Source organism: Corvus brachyrhynchos, unplaced genomic scaffold, assembly GCF_000691975.1.
Source record: "Corvus brachyrhynchos isolate BGI_N302 unplaced genomic scaffold, ASM69197v1 scaffold3, whole genome shotgun sequence".
NCBI lineage: Eukaryota > Metazoa > Chordata > Aves > Passeriformes > Corvidae > Corvus > Corvus brachyrhynchos.
In genome coordinates, this window is record NW_008237619.1 from 6,511,151 (window position 1) to 6,524,150 (window position 13,000).

General features: G+C 47.5%; 2 protein-coding genes across 2 annotated transcripts in view; one reads left to right on the plus strand and one right to left on the minus strand.

Moving 5' to 3' along the window:
- Positions 1–379: 379 nt before the first annotated feature.
- On the plus strand, positions 380–4,612 carry VTCN1 (V-set domain containing T cell activation inhibitor 1). Its single transcript, XM_017731877.1, has 4 exons — positions 380–688; positions 1,471–1,818; positions 3,396–3,674; positions 4,360–4,612. The coding sequence occupies exons 1-4, from the start codon at positions 565–567 to the stop codon at positions 4,479–4,481; spliced, it is 873 nt and encodes a 290-aa protein (XP_017587366.1). The 5' UTR covers positions 380–564; the 3' UTR covers positions 4,482–4,612.
- A 2,079-nt stretch (positions 4,613–6,691) lies between these two features.
- The window catches only part of CTC1 (CTS telomere maintenance complex component 1), a 16,139-nt gene continuing 9,830 nt past the window's right edge, over positions 6,692–13,000 (minus strand). The window contains 12 exon segments of the mRNA XM_008631879.2: positions 6,692–7,162; positions 8,076–8,202; positions 8,344–8,506; positions 8,740–8,804; positions 9,279–9,438; positions 9,523–9,609; positions 9,853–10,018; positions 10,347–10,456; positions 11,215–11,285; positions 11,565–11,708; positions 11,998–12,087; positions 12,422–12,884. Coding sequence (XP_008630101.1) covers positions 6,939–7,162; positions 8,076–8,202; positions 8,344–8,506; positions 8,740–8,804; positions 9,279–9,438; positions 9,523–9,609; positions 9,853–10,018; positions 10,347–10,456; positions 11,215–11,285; positions 11,565–11,708; positions 11,998–12,087; positions 12,422–12,884 — 1,870 coding nt within the window. The 3' untranslated portion in view covers positions 6,692–6,938.

Here is a 13,000-nt window from a genome sequence, read left to right on the forward strand (position 1 = left end):
TGGATCTGTCCAAGCTGGGCTGTGCTGGAGAGGTCGTGCTTAGCACGGCTGGAGTTGTGCTGACCAATGATGTGCTGCCTTTCTTCTCCTCTGGCACGGCTGCTCCACCTGTGTGTCTTGACAAGTGCTCCTCTCCTCCTCAGTCTCTCATTCAACAGCTCATTACCCATCTCCACATGAAGCATCCCAAATCCAACCAGCTCCAAAAATGGCCGTTTCCAGACCCATCCTGCACATTCCCTGCCTTGTACCTGGTGTCTCCTGGGGTTAGGGGCCACTCTGCTCTGCTCACTCTTTGGTCCCTCGCAAGCACCAGCAGGGACTGCCTGACTTGCCTATGCACCAGGGAATGCAGAGAGGAGCATCCTCCACTGGGGCCAGCTGCCTGCTCTCGAAGGTAAAGCCTGGGTCTCCTGCCACATGGTCCCCCACTGTTGATGGCAAGTGCTGCTCACCTGAATGTTTGTCACCATTGTGGTCATGTGCTCCACCCCTCTGCCATATTCGGGGTCTGTGGCTCACCTGCCTGCACCTCCTTCCTGCAGATGACTCTGCAATGCAGACATGGCCTGTGAAGCAGGTGGGCTGCGTGGTAATGTTGTCCTTCCCTTTTTCCCCAACAGCATGACTACAGTCATTATCATCCTGGCTGCAGTGATTGCCCTGATCATTGGTTTTGGTGTCTCAGGTATGTGACTGCTCAGATTTCTTGCTTTTACTGGTGGGGTGATGAATTTCTACCCTGCCTCTGCCTCCGTGTGTCCATCCTGCGCACAGGCTGAGGTGTGATCATGTGTGGAAGTGCTACCTACCACCCTGTAACAAAGGGAACCTTCTACAGTTCCCTCAGAGGCAACAAAAATGTGTTGCTTTGGTGTTGTCCAAAATGTAGCCTCCTTGGCACGTGCTGAGCGAGGATAGGTAGGGAAGGGCTGCATGGGAAAGAGGACCTGGCTCTGGGAATTCTCGCAGCTTAGGATTTGAAATGCTGACTTTTCTTAAATGAAAAAAAAATGTTTGGATTTCAGTAACAGGGAAAAAAGGAAAGAGCTGCTATTTCTCTGCCAGCATTATGCCTTGCAATCACATTTATTTTGCATAAAGGGAGGGAGGTCCTGACTAAGAAAAGACACAAAAATCATGCTCTTCTGGCAGCTGCAAAGAGAAGAATCCCTGATACATATAAGTAAACAAGAAAATACCATACCGCATGAATTCTTCTCAAACAACTAAGAACAGCTACTTTTTGAAGCACTCTTTTGGTAAAGAAATACTCCTGTGCTTTATCTTGGTGTACAACCCATGGGAGCTGACCTCTGCTAGCAGCACTGGTAGCTGCCATTGGTGGCCTGGCCGTGTGCCAGTGCCTGTTCAACCTCAGGCTTGGCCCATGATGGCCACAGGGCAGTCTGGCCTTTCTCCAGACTTGCTGCCTCACCTTTCTCCAGCCTCCTTGCTCTCTCCTTGCAGGAAAACACTCCATCAGTGTGACAGCGCTGACGTCTGCAGGGAACATTGGCCAGCGCAGCATCCTGGGCTGCACTTTCGAGCCCGACATCCGGATGGACAGCATAGCAATCCAGTGGGCCAAGGAGGGGGTGGCTGGGCTGGTTCATGAGTTTAAAGGTGGAAAGGATCACCTGCAAGAGCAAGATCCATCATTTCAGGGCCGCACAGCCATGTTTGCAGACCAGGTGATCGGCGGGAATGCTTCCCTGGAGCTGAGGGATGTGCAACTCTCCGATGCTGGCACCTACCGGTGCTCGGTCATCACGGCCAGAGGGAGCGGGGCAGCGGTGCTGCGGTACAGGACAGGAGGTGAGGGCTACAAGGAACAAAATCCTGCTGCAAAATACGTGCTAGTGCAGCTTGGTTGAACCTACCTGTGCTTATGATGGTGCTGCACCCCTGAGTAGGGTATTTTTCTGGCTTTTACAGGGATATTTATGGCCTTACCCACTCTTCTGACACCATTGTTCCAGAAAAGGTTATAATTTTGATAACATAGTAGCTTTTTCTCACTAGAATTAGGATGTATCTCCAGCCAGAAGTGCTGCATAGTAAAAATTGTAGTGTATTTAATATATTTTTCTCTGTTTTTCCAAAGTATTCAGTTTTTTAAAATTACTATCAAGGCAACAAGCCTCTGATATCATAGTTATCTGAAATACTACATGTTTACAAGAGTCAGTCCTCCAGGGGAGATCTGGAAACGACCAGACCTTCAGCCTGTTCCAGTGAGATGAATTTGGCTGCAATAACAATTCACCTCCCAAGGGGTCACCTCATGTTGAGTCTGATGGATGAACCACTTGAGGGTCTCCTCCAGACTGCAGTCTTTACACCCTCTCTCTCATCCCTGTGGCCAGAATTGCTGCCCTACAGCTCAGACTGGGGGAGGAAAAGCCCTCAGACCTCTCCCAGTGAGAAAGGGTTTTGGCTCAAGCCTGAGGGTTGCAAATATTCCATGGGGACTTGGTCCGCTACCCCTCCTTGAAATCTTGTGGATCTGCCTGTTTTTGTGTTGCTTGATTGGATGTTTAAAGTAATCCACACTGAAAAGGCATTAGAAAGAACATGTGAAATGCTGTAATGGGTTTTATTTCCAATGTAGCTGTAATAACTGTTCTGTGTGGAAAGACAGAGATGTTCCCTTTAGCTGATTTTCTTTAGCTTTCCCTTTTACCAATTCACCTCCAGGTCCTACCACCCAAAGCCAAGGCCGATGAGTACAAAAGGCAAGTGTCCTGTGCTTTGGCTGTGTACAGCCCTCGGTCTGCAGGGGATTGCTCAGGAGAGGAAATGGCCTCAAGTTGCACCAGGGGAAGTTTATATTTAATATTAAGAAAAATTTGTTCATAGAAAGGGTTATCAAGGCCTGGAACAGGCTGCCCAGGGAGGTGGTGGAATTACCTGCTATCCCTAGAGATTTAAAATGTGTGCATTTATGGTTATGGTATAGTGGTGGACTTAGTGCTGGGTTAACAGTTGGACTTGATCTTAAAGGCCTCTTCCAACCTTAACAATTCTGCAGTTCTGTGAAGCTGTAGGTGTTGGTCAGGCCCCCTTCTCAGTGTGTGGAGAGGGTGAATAATCTTTCCCCTGTTATTAAGACAAACTAAAAGACACTAAAGCTGTTCCAGGACCTCAGCAGATCCTGTCAAGCCAGACTGCCATGTCCTAGGAGTCCTTAGATCCCCTGTAGTCATCCTCCCATGGCCCAGCCTGTACAGAGCTCTGTCTGAGCCTGTTCTTGGCTTGGCTACAGGCACTGCTGTGACGCTAAGCAGCCTAAGCCTAGAAATACCTGGGAGTGGCAGGAGCAGTTGGGTATTTCATGCCCAGTTCCTATCACTTGCCTTGTTTTGACTCTCTCCCTGTTTTCCCTCCCAAAGCCTTCAGCATCCCCATGGTGCAGGTGGAGAGCAGCGGCCGTGGGGACACACTGCAGTGCACAGCCCCGCGCTGGTTCCCTCGCCCTGCCGTGTGCTGGACGGCCTACGGTGACACCGGGGAACACCTGCCCCACGCTGCCAACACCAGCTATGAGCTGAACCCTGAAAACATCACTGTGAGGGTGGTCTCCCTCCTGCACAACGTCACTGCTAATGCCACCTACACCTGCATGATTGAAAACAGCATTGCCAAGGCTATGGGCAACATCAGAGTGACAGGTAGGGTTCAACATCACCCAGAGACCACAGGCATGGGGGAGAGGAGTTGAAACAGTGTTCCTGGTGCACCCGGGGGTTCCTCCAGCACCTCGTCAATCAAGAAAGGGACTGAAAGCATGGCTAATCCAACCACTTCTCCCTCTGTCCCTGGGATGGAGGAAAGGGTCTGTGTTTGGTCCTGCTACTTCATATGCTTCCCATGGTATTGATTGTCACCTAGGCATGGGGACTGAACTGTCAGGGGACCAGGAGGGACACACTTCAAAGGAGTGTGTATTACTTTGGAATGTTAACCAAAACCAAACCAACCAACCAAACCCCACATCTTTTGACACACTCTTTAGCAGTTCAGCTTAGATCCTATTTGAGTACCAAACCAACAGGCCCCTTTAGCTGTAATTAATGACAATGCCTCTGACTCTAGCCCAATCCCTTTGTTTAAAAGGCCGTTTTACTCACAGAAAATCAAGCTTTCCAAAGGTCCTGAGTATCTTCTGCTGTTCTACAAGAGAGGGGTCATAATGCTTCTACAGCCAGGACTTCATTGCTATTGGTCTCTGGTACAAGAAGCAGGGTCTATCTTCATCCATTTTCAGAAAAATGGGAAGGAATAAATACACACACTTTATTTGCCTTCCCTGCTATGTTCCTGTTCTGGTAGCCTCTCACTCTTTTTCTGCTACAGATTTCAGCATTACAAAGGTGACCAACTTGCAGCTGGTGAACCTGAATGCAGAGTCAGTGTCATCCTCATTTCCGGCCTGTCACTGGATGCTTCTGCTTTCCTTGTACCTGCTGTCAATATAAAGCCTCTATAAAGGAATTGGAAACTCTACTGGACGTGGAGGTAAGCTTGAAAAGAGAAACTCCTAAGCATATATGTCCAATATATGTAGACCCTCTTGCTGGGTTTGGCTACAGCAGCAGACCTATCTCAAGCCTGCCAGAATGAGAGAATTTGTCTTTCCCCTCTGCCCATCCTTTCCCCATCCCCACCTTTAGGTAGGATACATGGCTTGTCCCTCCCACAGGCTCCCTGATGGCTTCTCCCATCACTTTCTGCAACCTTAGAGATCCTTCTCTTGCACCATCAACTGTCAGCTCTTACTTATCCCCTAGTTCTCTTTCCTGTGCACCCTCTGGACCTGGGCTATGGTTTATGGCTGCAAGGCAGCATGAGCTTTTTCCTCTCCCTGCTCACGAGACCGGCTGCAGTACAAGCGTTGCTTGCTCCCACTTTATTCAGACAAATCCACAGTACAGTGCAGTGTCTGCAGTAAATACTTACAGACACCTTGAACATGGCTAGAGGGAGCTGCCAGCCTGAGCAATCCCCTGCAGACCTGGAATAAGGAGGGCTGTACACAGCCAAAGCACAGGACACTTGCCTTTTGTCTTGGGTGGCCTTGGCTTTGGGTGGTAGGACCTGGAGGTGAACTGGTGAAAGGGAAAGCTAAAGAAAATCAGCTACAGGGAAAATCTCTGTCTTTCCACACAGAACAGTTATTACAGCTACATTGGTGGCAGGACTCTCTTCAGACTTTCCTCCCTCTGGGGCTGAGAACTTTAAGAGTTCCTGCCAGTTCCAGAGCACACAGTAGCACAAACATGAAGTTAGATGATTTCTCTTGTGTTATTATTTCTTACCCACACCAACAACAGGATACTTTGTTTGGCTTCACAAGGAATGCGATAAGAATTAAGTAAAGGAAAAGTTCTGATTGCAGGACAAGGTAAGTTCCCTTGTCTGATCTGACACAGTGACCAGAGCTCTGACCATGGGCAGAAGTTCAGACACAAACAGGAAAAGGGTTTCCTGCAATACAGCTGAGAACTGCTCCTTCAGAGTACTAAAAGCAAGCAGATCTTAACTCCCCCCAAACAGATTTGATTCACCCATCTCTTAGCTTGTGATTCTCTGACTGTATGAACAAAATTGTAAATAAGAGAGCCAGTTAATCTCCTCCATCTTCTTGGAATGCTAAAATGAAACTCCCTGTCTGAAAAAGATGTGAATGGCAGAACAGCAGTGGGTTAGAAAACTGCCAACAGGCTTGGAATATCCTGGCAAAGGCAGACCACATCTAAAGTCCTGTATAAGGAGTGATGATTGCATTTGTAATGTGAAATAAAAGGAACAGATAAGTAGACAGCAGACAGAAAACTAACATACAGAATGAGGAGGAAAAGGAGATTAGCAAGATACTACTAGTAAGTTCAAATTCAGAAGCAAAGTTATTAAATCCAGATACAACTTTAGAGCCAAATTTTGGTTTTTTTAAAATAGCTGTTATCTGGCACTTCCTATCTATTTTTGTGGCACTGCCTGTTAGTCATATTTTAGGAGTACTTTCAGTTGCACTTTTTAGTCTGATTTGATCTCTTTGGCTTATCACAGTCAACATTTTCCTCAGGCTGAGATAATTTTTTTGGGGTTTTTTTTTGTTTTCTTTTCTTTCTGGAGGGTGGAGAGTAAGCTTTAGTAAAATCTTTACTAAAATCTTTAATTTAGTTTTGCAGAAAGCACCTACAGAAAAAAAGGTTGTCACAGCAGAACTTGCAGAGACCTCTGCTTTAAGCTATTTTGGCAACCTCTTAGGATGGAGTCTCAGAACTTTATTGAATGGTGGCACCTGTCAGGTCTTGTGCCACTCACTTTGGTCTCAGAAGTGGACAGCAGGCCTTGAGGGGGAAGATACTTCACCCCTCAATAAACCCAGTGCCTGTATCACAGCTCAGTGCATGCCTCTTCTTACCAGCCCCACCTAATGTTCAGGTGGCTGTTCATATACTGCAAAACAATGCCCAAATAATCTTGTCATTTAGTATCATGATCTCCAAATAGCAACTTACTCACTTTCCTTCTTGAAGGAGGTGCTTTTAAAGTGTAATTTTAATAATTTCAATTAGGTTAAGAAGACCATATCCTGTGGGAACTGTATAGTTTTGTTAATGGTCACTATATAGCAAACAATGGTCACCTCAATACTAAAATAGAAACTGAAACAGATACAGTGTTCTTTAAGTAATATTTTAATAGCTTTATTTAGTAGATACTACCACACAAAATGCACACATTGTGTGCCCCAGGCCCAAGGCAATAGCTGTCACATAGGGAGCACTGAACATCTCTCTTCCAAAATGTAGCCCAGTATCACTGGTCGACAATGGCCCAGAGTGGCCATTCAGGAAATCCGCAAGTCACAGCAGCTGCTTGTCTGCACCCTGTGCTCACAGGCTCGTGCTCCCACTGGAAAGGAGATTTTAAAAGCTCCTGCTCCCAGTAGGTATTTCCATAATTCCTCTCCCACTGGGAGAGATATTAAGCAGTGGCTCCCACAATGTCCTCCTCATCCTCTGGCTGTTCAGGTAGCGTAAGGCATCTTGTCCCACTTCCTCCACCTTGAGGCACAGCAGGCTCGGACGAGGCCCCACTTGTGACACGAACTCCACTTCACCACAGCGAAAATTCCGCAGCTGCAGGGGAGCTGCAGGGGAAAGATACAACGGGTAACAAGTCAGTACAGGGCCCTGGCTCTGCTCTGGCACACAGCTGCAGAAGTTGCTGAGAGAGAGAAGGCCTTGCAGCAGCTGCTTGGCATCTGCTAAACCTCAAAGCACAGCACGATGAATAATTCCAGGATGTAGGCAGATGAATGCATTTTTCCAGCATCCCTCCAACTTGGAGGAAACAGACATTCTACACTGTGAAACGCTGTGAACTACGTGCTGCTTTACAGAGCTGATGCACTGAGTGTTGTATCCTCTATCAGTATCAGCAACCTGCCTTTATGGACAGCGTACATGAGCGCCAGAAACAGTCTCCATGCAGAGCATCCTCTTGTGGGCTTAGCAAATAAACCCCTGCAGCACCTGGACTCAAATTTAAGCACTAGGTACTTGTGCAAACAGTGTGAAGAACTGGTGTGAAGAATGCCCCCTTAACACAGCAACTGCACAGCATGCATGAATTCAAAACACTTCAGTGCTGATTTGCAGGTGAGGATTTCCAGGCCTAGTATTGACCCTATGTGCTGTCCTGTCTAAAGTAAAAACCCACTTGATTTGAGAGGTCTGCACAATAACTCTGGCTGATCAGATTCTTGTCCCAGACAAGGACTGGGAATCTTTCTCAAAAACAGCTTTATGTTTCTGTGTGAAGTAGAAAAATTAATGTATGTTGTTTTAGTCATTTCCGTAATATTATTTCTCTATTTTTGTAACCATGGATCTACTAAGGCACTACTTAGTTCTACACTACAGAATTCAAAATTCCAGGAAAATCTTTCAAAGATCTTGCTTTGTGGGCAGTGAAGGCAGCTCTCCTTCCCCAGCTTGGTGAGATGCCTCCTTCCTTCCTTCCCACACCAGATACTAGGAAAAGCAGCAGTACTGGCTTACCAGGCTGCAGGATCTTGGAGGGCTTCCTGTCGAGACTGAAATCCAACAGGATAGGGCGACATATGAGAGGACTCCTGCACAGACTCCTTAGGTAGCAAGCAACGAGATCCTCGGGTTCTTCTAGACACTGAGGAAGGAAAGAGTGTGTGGCCAGGGGGTGTTCAGAGGGAGGCAGGGAAGCTCTGGAAGATCCAGAGCAAAGGGAAATCCCGTCCAGCCAAGACTTCAGCCCACCACACTGCAATTGCTGCTGGAATAACCCACTCACCCCTGTGCCAGGAGCTTCCCCATGCTGAATGCACACGCTGCCCCTGCTCTGCACACAGTTCTGCACAGCTTCCCACTCGAGAAGGCTCAGGCCCAGCACTGCTGCCACATGTTCATTCCTGCACAGCACCACAGCTTCACCTGTTCCGTCCTCCACCAGCACCCTGTGCAGAGAGCAGGCAGGCTGGGATCAGAGGGAGGGCAGGACAGTGCCTGGCTCCCTAACAATGGTCACAGCCCTGACAACAGATCTCAGGAGAGTTTGTTCACATCTCAGAAGATGTGATAACTCCATCTTTGCTGTTCTGTCCACATCCCATCCTTGATATGATCTTCCCCCTCCTGTTTGTGGTGTAATTTGTTCCCTCCTCCCACACCCAATCCCTACAGCACTTACCGTGCACTGGCTTGCCTCACTCCTGTTTGTGATGGACAGGGAGGATTGTGTCGGGTGCATCTCCCCTGAAGGAAGAGTAAAACTACAGCTATGTATGGGTGGTGTGAGAAGGGGAAGGGCCACTGCTTATTTTAACCCTTTCCTAATTAAGTACGCAAAGGTGTAAAGAATTTCACTGCATTTCCAAGGAGTGTCCTGGAAAAAGTTTATATGGGGAGAAAAACCACCTGCTGCAAGGTGCTGATCCCCAACAGCAGTGAACATGGAAAGAGCAGAGCATTAACAGAGGAGGATTTTCCTCTTCGGTGCCCTCACTTCACCCCGAGTCCTACCTGCCAATCTGCCTGGCATAAGGTACATACTTCTAATCAGTTATCACTTTGGTCCCTTTCTAATATGCAAGTCCTTCTCAGACACTGGAAAAGAGGGTCTGCAATTGAGATAGGAACTCTCACTTCTTTTACATGGTAGCAAAGGATGTGTGAAGGTAAAAAATATGCAAGACCTCTCACAAATTATCTTTGTGGAAGCTTGAATACCTCCTTGAAGATGCAGCTGCAAAGTGAGCAAACCCACTGCAGGCACACAGTCAATACACAGGACAAGTGGCATAAAATCCGGGCCTGGAGCAGGTTTTGCAGCTGAGATCTCAAACTGGATAGAAATACTAGTGAGGGGGATGAGGCTTCTCCTGCAGGACTAGAAGAAATAGGAATTTGAGATGCTTGGAACACAGAAGCCTTTCTTGGGACACTGTAAGATGAGAACAGACCCAACACTTACCTAGAAGGAAAAGGTAGGTGAGAAGCTGGCAGAGATACGATGCTCACACAGCTGGAGGCAATGTATGTGCAATAAACATTATGGAATCTGCAATATGAAAGAGCAGACATCAGAAAGAGCTCACAGAAACCAAACACTCAGTTTTCTCGGGATGACTGGGCTGAGCTTCATTTGTAACATGGTAGGAAAATAATTTATGGTAAGGAATTGGGAGACATGAAGTGTGGACAAGGGATGAGGAAAGTCCACATGGGAGGTCAGATGAAGAGATGGTTTCAAAGACAGCAAGAGAGATCAGAGACAGGATCAGGGCTCTAAAGACAGGAGGACCTTGAGATCTTGCGTTCCAAATTCTGGAAGAGGATCTTGGCTCCAGGTAGCAAACCCCAGAGATGCTGCAGGTAGGTGGCAGTAATGTAAACGTCCATCACAACAGGGGAGCCTGGAGCAGCTGAGACACTGAGCTTCACACTGTGATCCCTGGACAGCAGAGTCTCTGAGGAGGCACAGAACCACAAACCATGAGCTCACTCACACAGACAGCATGGCCTGCCACTGAGCTGGGCCTGCTAGAGGGGTTTTTCCTCCCATCACAATGAGGCTATCACTGCCCCACCTCCCAGATTTTCCAGGTACCACATTCCCATCTCCACATACGCAGTGTGCAGTTTCCTAGCCCTATGACATGCAACAGGGTGCAACATCCTGGCATACTTCCACTATTCCCAGATACAGCAGCACAGTTAGCCAAGTCCATTGGCTCTTTCAAACAGAAAGAATCAAGAACCAATCTGTTGCTTCTCGACAGGCTGCCACAATCTTACCTTTCTGCTTTGGAAGGCCAACAGTCACAGGTGGCTTCTCATTCTTGGGAGAGGCACACAAGGTCCTCTCCATGACCTCACCACAGAAAGAAACAAGGGAACCTGTGAAACTGAGAGCAGACCAGGATTTTTGTCCTGCCTGAAGACAAACGGAGTAGAAGGCCTGACTTCAAGATTGCCACAAAGTAGAGCATTGTTGGTTAAGACCAGTTTCTGGGGAACCTGCTCTTGAGCACCTGAGCTACTGGACCGAGGGCAGCTTGCTGCAGCCTACCCCTCCCAGGGACAAGAGGCCTGTTTACCTTGCTTTCTGCTGCTTCAGGCTCAGCAGTGAAGAAGGGTGAGGCATTACAGCCTTCCTATCTGCTAAACTCCTAATTGTTTTTCTGAATTAGAGAAAGAAGCCAAGCAAAGGAAACAGTTTATCATAAAGCACTGGTGAAAATTCCAGTGTACATGCATATCACTCCAGATTAAACATGCTTTGAACAGAAAAGCTTCTAACCTTAGTATTTGTTTGAGCAAAGTTTGCTAAAGCAATCTAAAACCAAAAAAATCATACATTCAGTCTCATTTTCCTTGCTGTGCTTCTTTCCACTTTGGCAGACACCTTTGGGACCTAGTCCACACCAGCAATAGCTGAACCATCTTCTAGACACCATTTTGCAGTCTTGTCACCTACAGTCCCTTTAGCTTTGATAACCAGGATGGGAGAAGTCTGGACTACTTGCACACAGGCAGATTTCCAAACCGTATTCCGAGGGTGGGTATTTCATCGCAGTTTAATATAGCACTGCTCCCAATAAAAGTTAACACAGAGCCATTCCCTAGGACACAGTCACTTGTAATTTGGGGTAGACCAACATACCTGCTGCTAAGGACTTCTGGAATGGAGGAAGTCCTCTGGTCCATGCCTGTCAGCACTGACACAGCTGTCAGCTGGAAGTGAGGGAGACACAGCCTCAGACGGGTTGCAGTTTACAGGCATCCCCAGCCAGAGCACAAAAGACAAGCTATGCACACTCAGAGCTAGGTCAAGCAACTCTTCTCCAGATGAATTCTGAAGCAGGAAACTGTGAAGCCCAGCAGCAGCCTCTGATTGAACTTAGAGCAGAACAGTCTCATCAACAAGATACTCTGTATTAATAATTTTCTAGCTAGTTCTGGAGAGATCTACATGTAGCCTGTGAAAGCCCCAGGCAATAAGGCACTGCATACCTGGCACTCAGGCAGACAGGAGATCCAGGTCTCATGCTGTAAGTACCAGCTATCTTGGACAGGCAGGCACAGGGGGCAGGATGGCCTGTTCGGGAATGTTGCTGGCACAGGTGGAAAACAGAGCTTGTCAAACACTTCCAAGTCCTGAGATAAGAGTGGTAAGGCAAGAGAGAAGACTATTAGAAGGAAGGAGATTGAAGTTATATAGGGAAAAGGTGAAGAACAATGGTTTACAGAACAACAAAAAAAATTCCACTAAACTCAGAGCTCTGAGAATTTTAATCAAACACAGAACATAAGCAGTTTCTTGGCAAGACAGAAGGAAATTCCAAGCCTCGAAAACAGCTTAGTCACCCTCTGACTCCTCAACTCCCACATGCAGTTCAGCAAAAGTCTCCAAGAGAGAGCAGCATTCTTCTCTCTTCTCTCTTACCGAGCAGCAGGGCACAATGAAGCGATACAGTCCATCCACATGCAGGAATGGAAACCATCGCAGAGACTTTCCCATGAAGAGTAGCAGTGCCTGGTGGGGGAAGGGAGGAGAGAGAGAGAAGGTGATGAGAACTGTTAGGTATGGAATGAAAAATACAGCAAAAAGAAAGGAAGCCCCACGCAGAGGATGTCTTGATTGAGAAGCAAAGTTAGCACCACCAAGAGCAAGAGAAGGCAGATGCATTTACAGGAAGGTGACAGAGAGGAGATGGAATTTCCTCTGGGTATAAGAAGGAATTTGCCTGCACAAACACACAACTGTACCCAACACAAAAATCACTTTCCCAGCGATACTGAATTACCGCACAGGCTCGCTGAGGAGCCAGCTCCCAGACTTATCAAACTACACCCCAAAACTGCCTCACTTCTTGCTGTGTCACGCCCTCTTCTCCATTACAGCCAGTCTCCTCCAGCTCTGGTAGATTCCCAATTTCTCTGGGGTGGTCCCAGAGACATGGTCTGCCCAGCCACAGCACTGTGGCTTGGAAACTGCGCTGCAGCTCCTTTAGCTGTGCTTCTTTATCTTCTTCTCCGGGCGGTTGGTAATTGCGTGACATGAGGCCCTCTTTCTGGGTAACCAAGAACAGGTGAGATACACAGCTCGTTGTTCTGGTGCTGCCCTGGCCCCCCTGACAGTTCTCATCTCTGCCAGTATCTGCCTTGGGATCCTCCAATTTCAGCATTTTTGCCTCTGGGGTTTCCAGCCTTGTGCTGCCATCTGTCTTCTTCCTCAAAGAGGAGCTGTTTCCACTCCTAAGGCCTTTCTGGATTTGTCCTTCAGCAGCATGGAGAACCTGAACATCCTCCAAGTAGAACTGCACATAGACACTGAAATGACAAATGGTAACAGTGAGACTCCCTGTTCCTGACACGTGGTTGTCCAAAACAACTGTTTATCTGGGAAAAGCACTTCTGCTGAGTGTCACACAAGTAAAGAGTGGGAA

Bases quoted from the DNA above. Each gene is read 5' to 3' on its own strand.
- VTCN1 (XM_017731877.1), top strand. From the start codon at position 565: ATGGCCTGTGAAGCAGGTGGGCTGCGTGGTAATGTTGTCCTTCCCTTT. The intron at 689-1,470 runs GTATGTGACTGC...CTCTCCTTGCAG, and splicing joins CATTGGTTTTGGTGTCTCAG to GAAAACACTCCATCAGTGTG. The intron at 1,819-3,395 runs GTGAGGGCTACA...TCCCTCCCAAAG, and splicing joins GCTGCGGTACAGGACAGGAG to CCTTCAGCATCCCCATGGTG.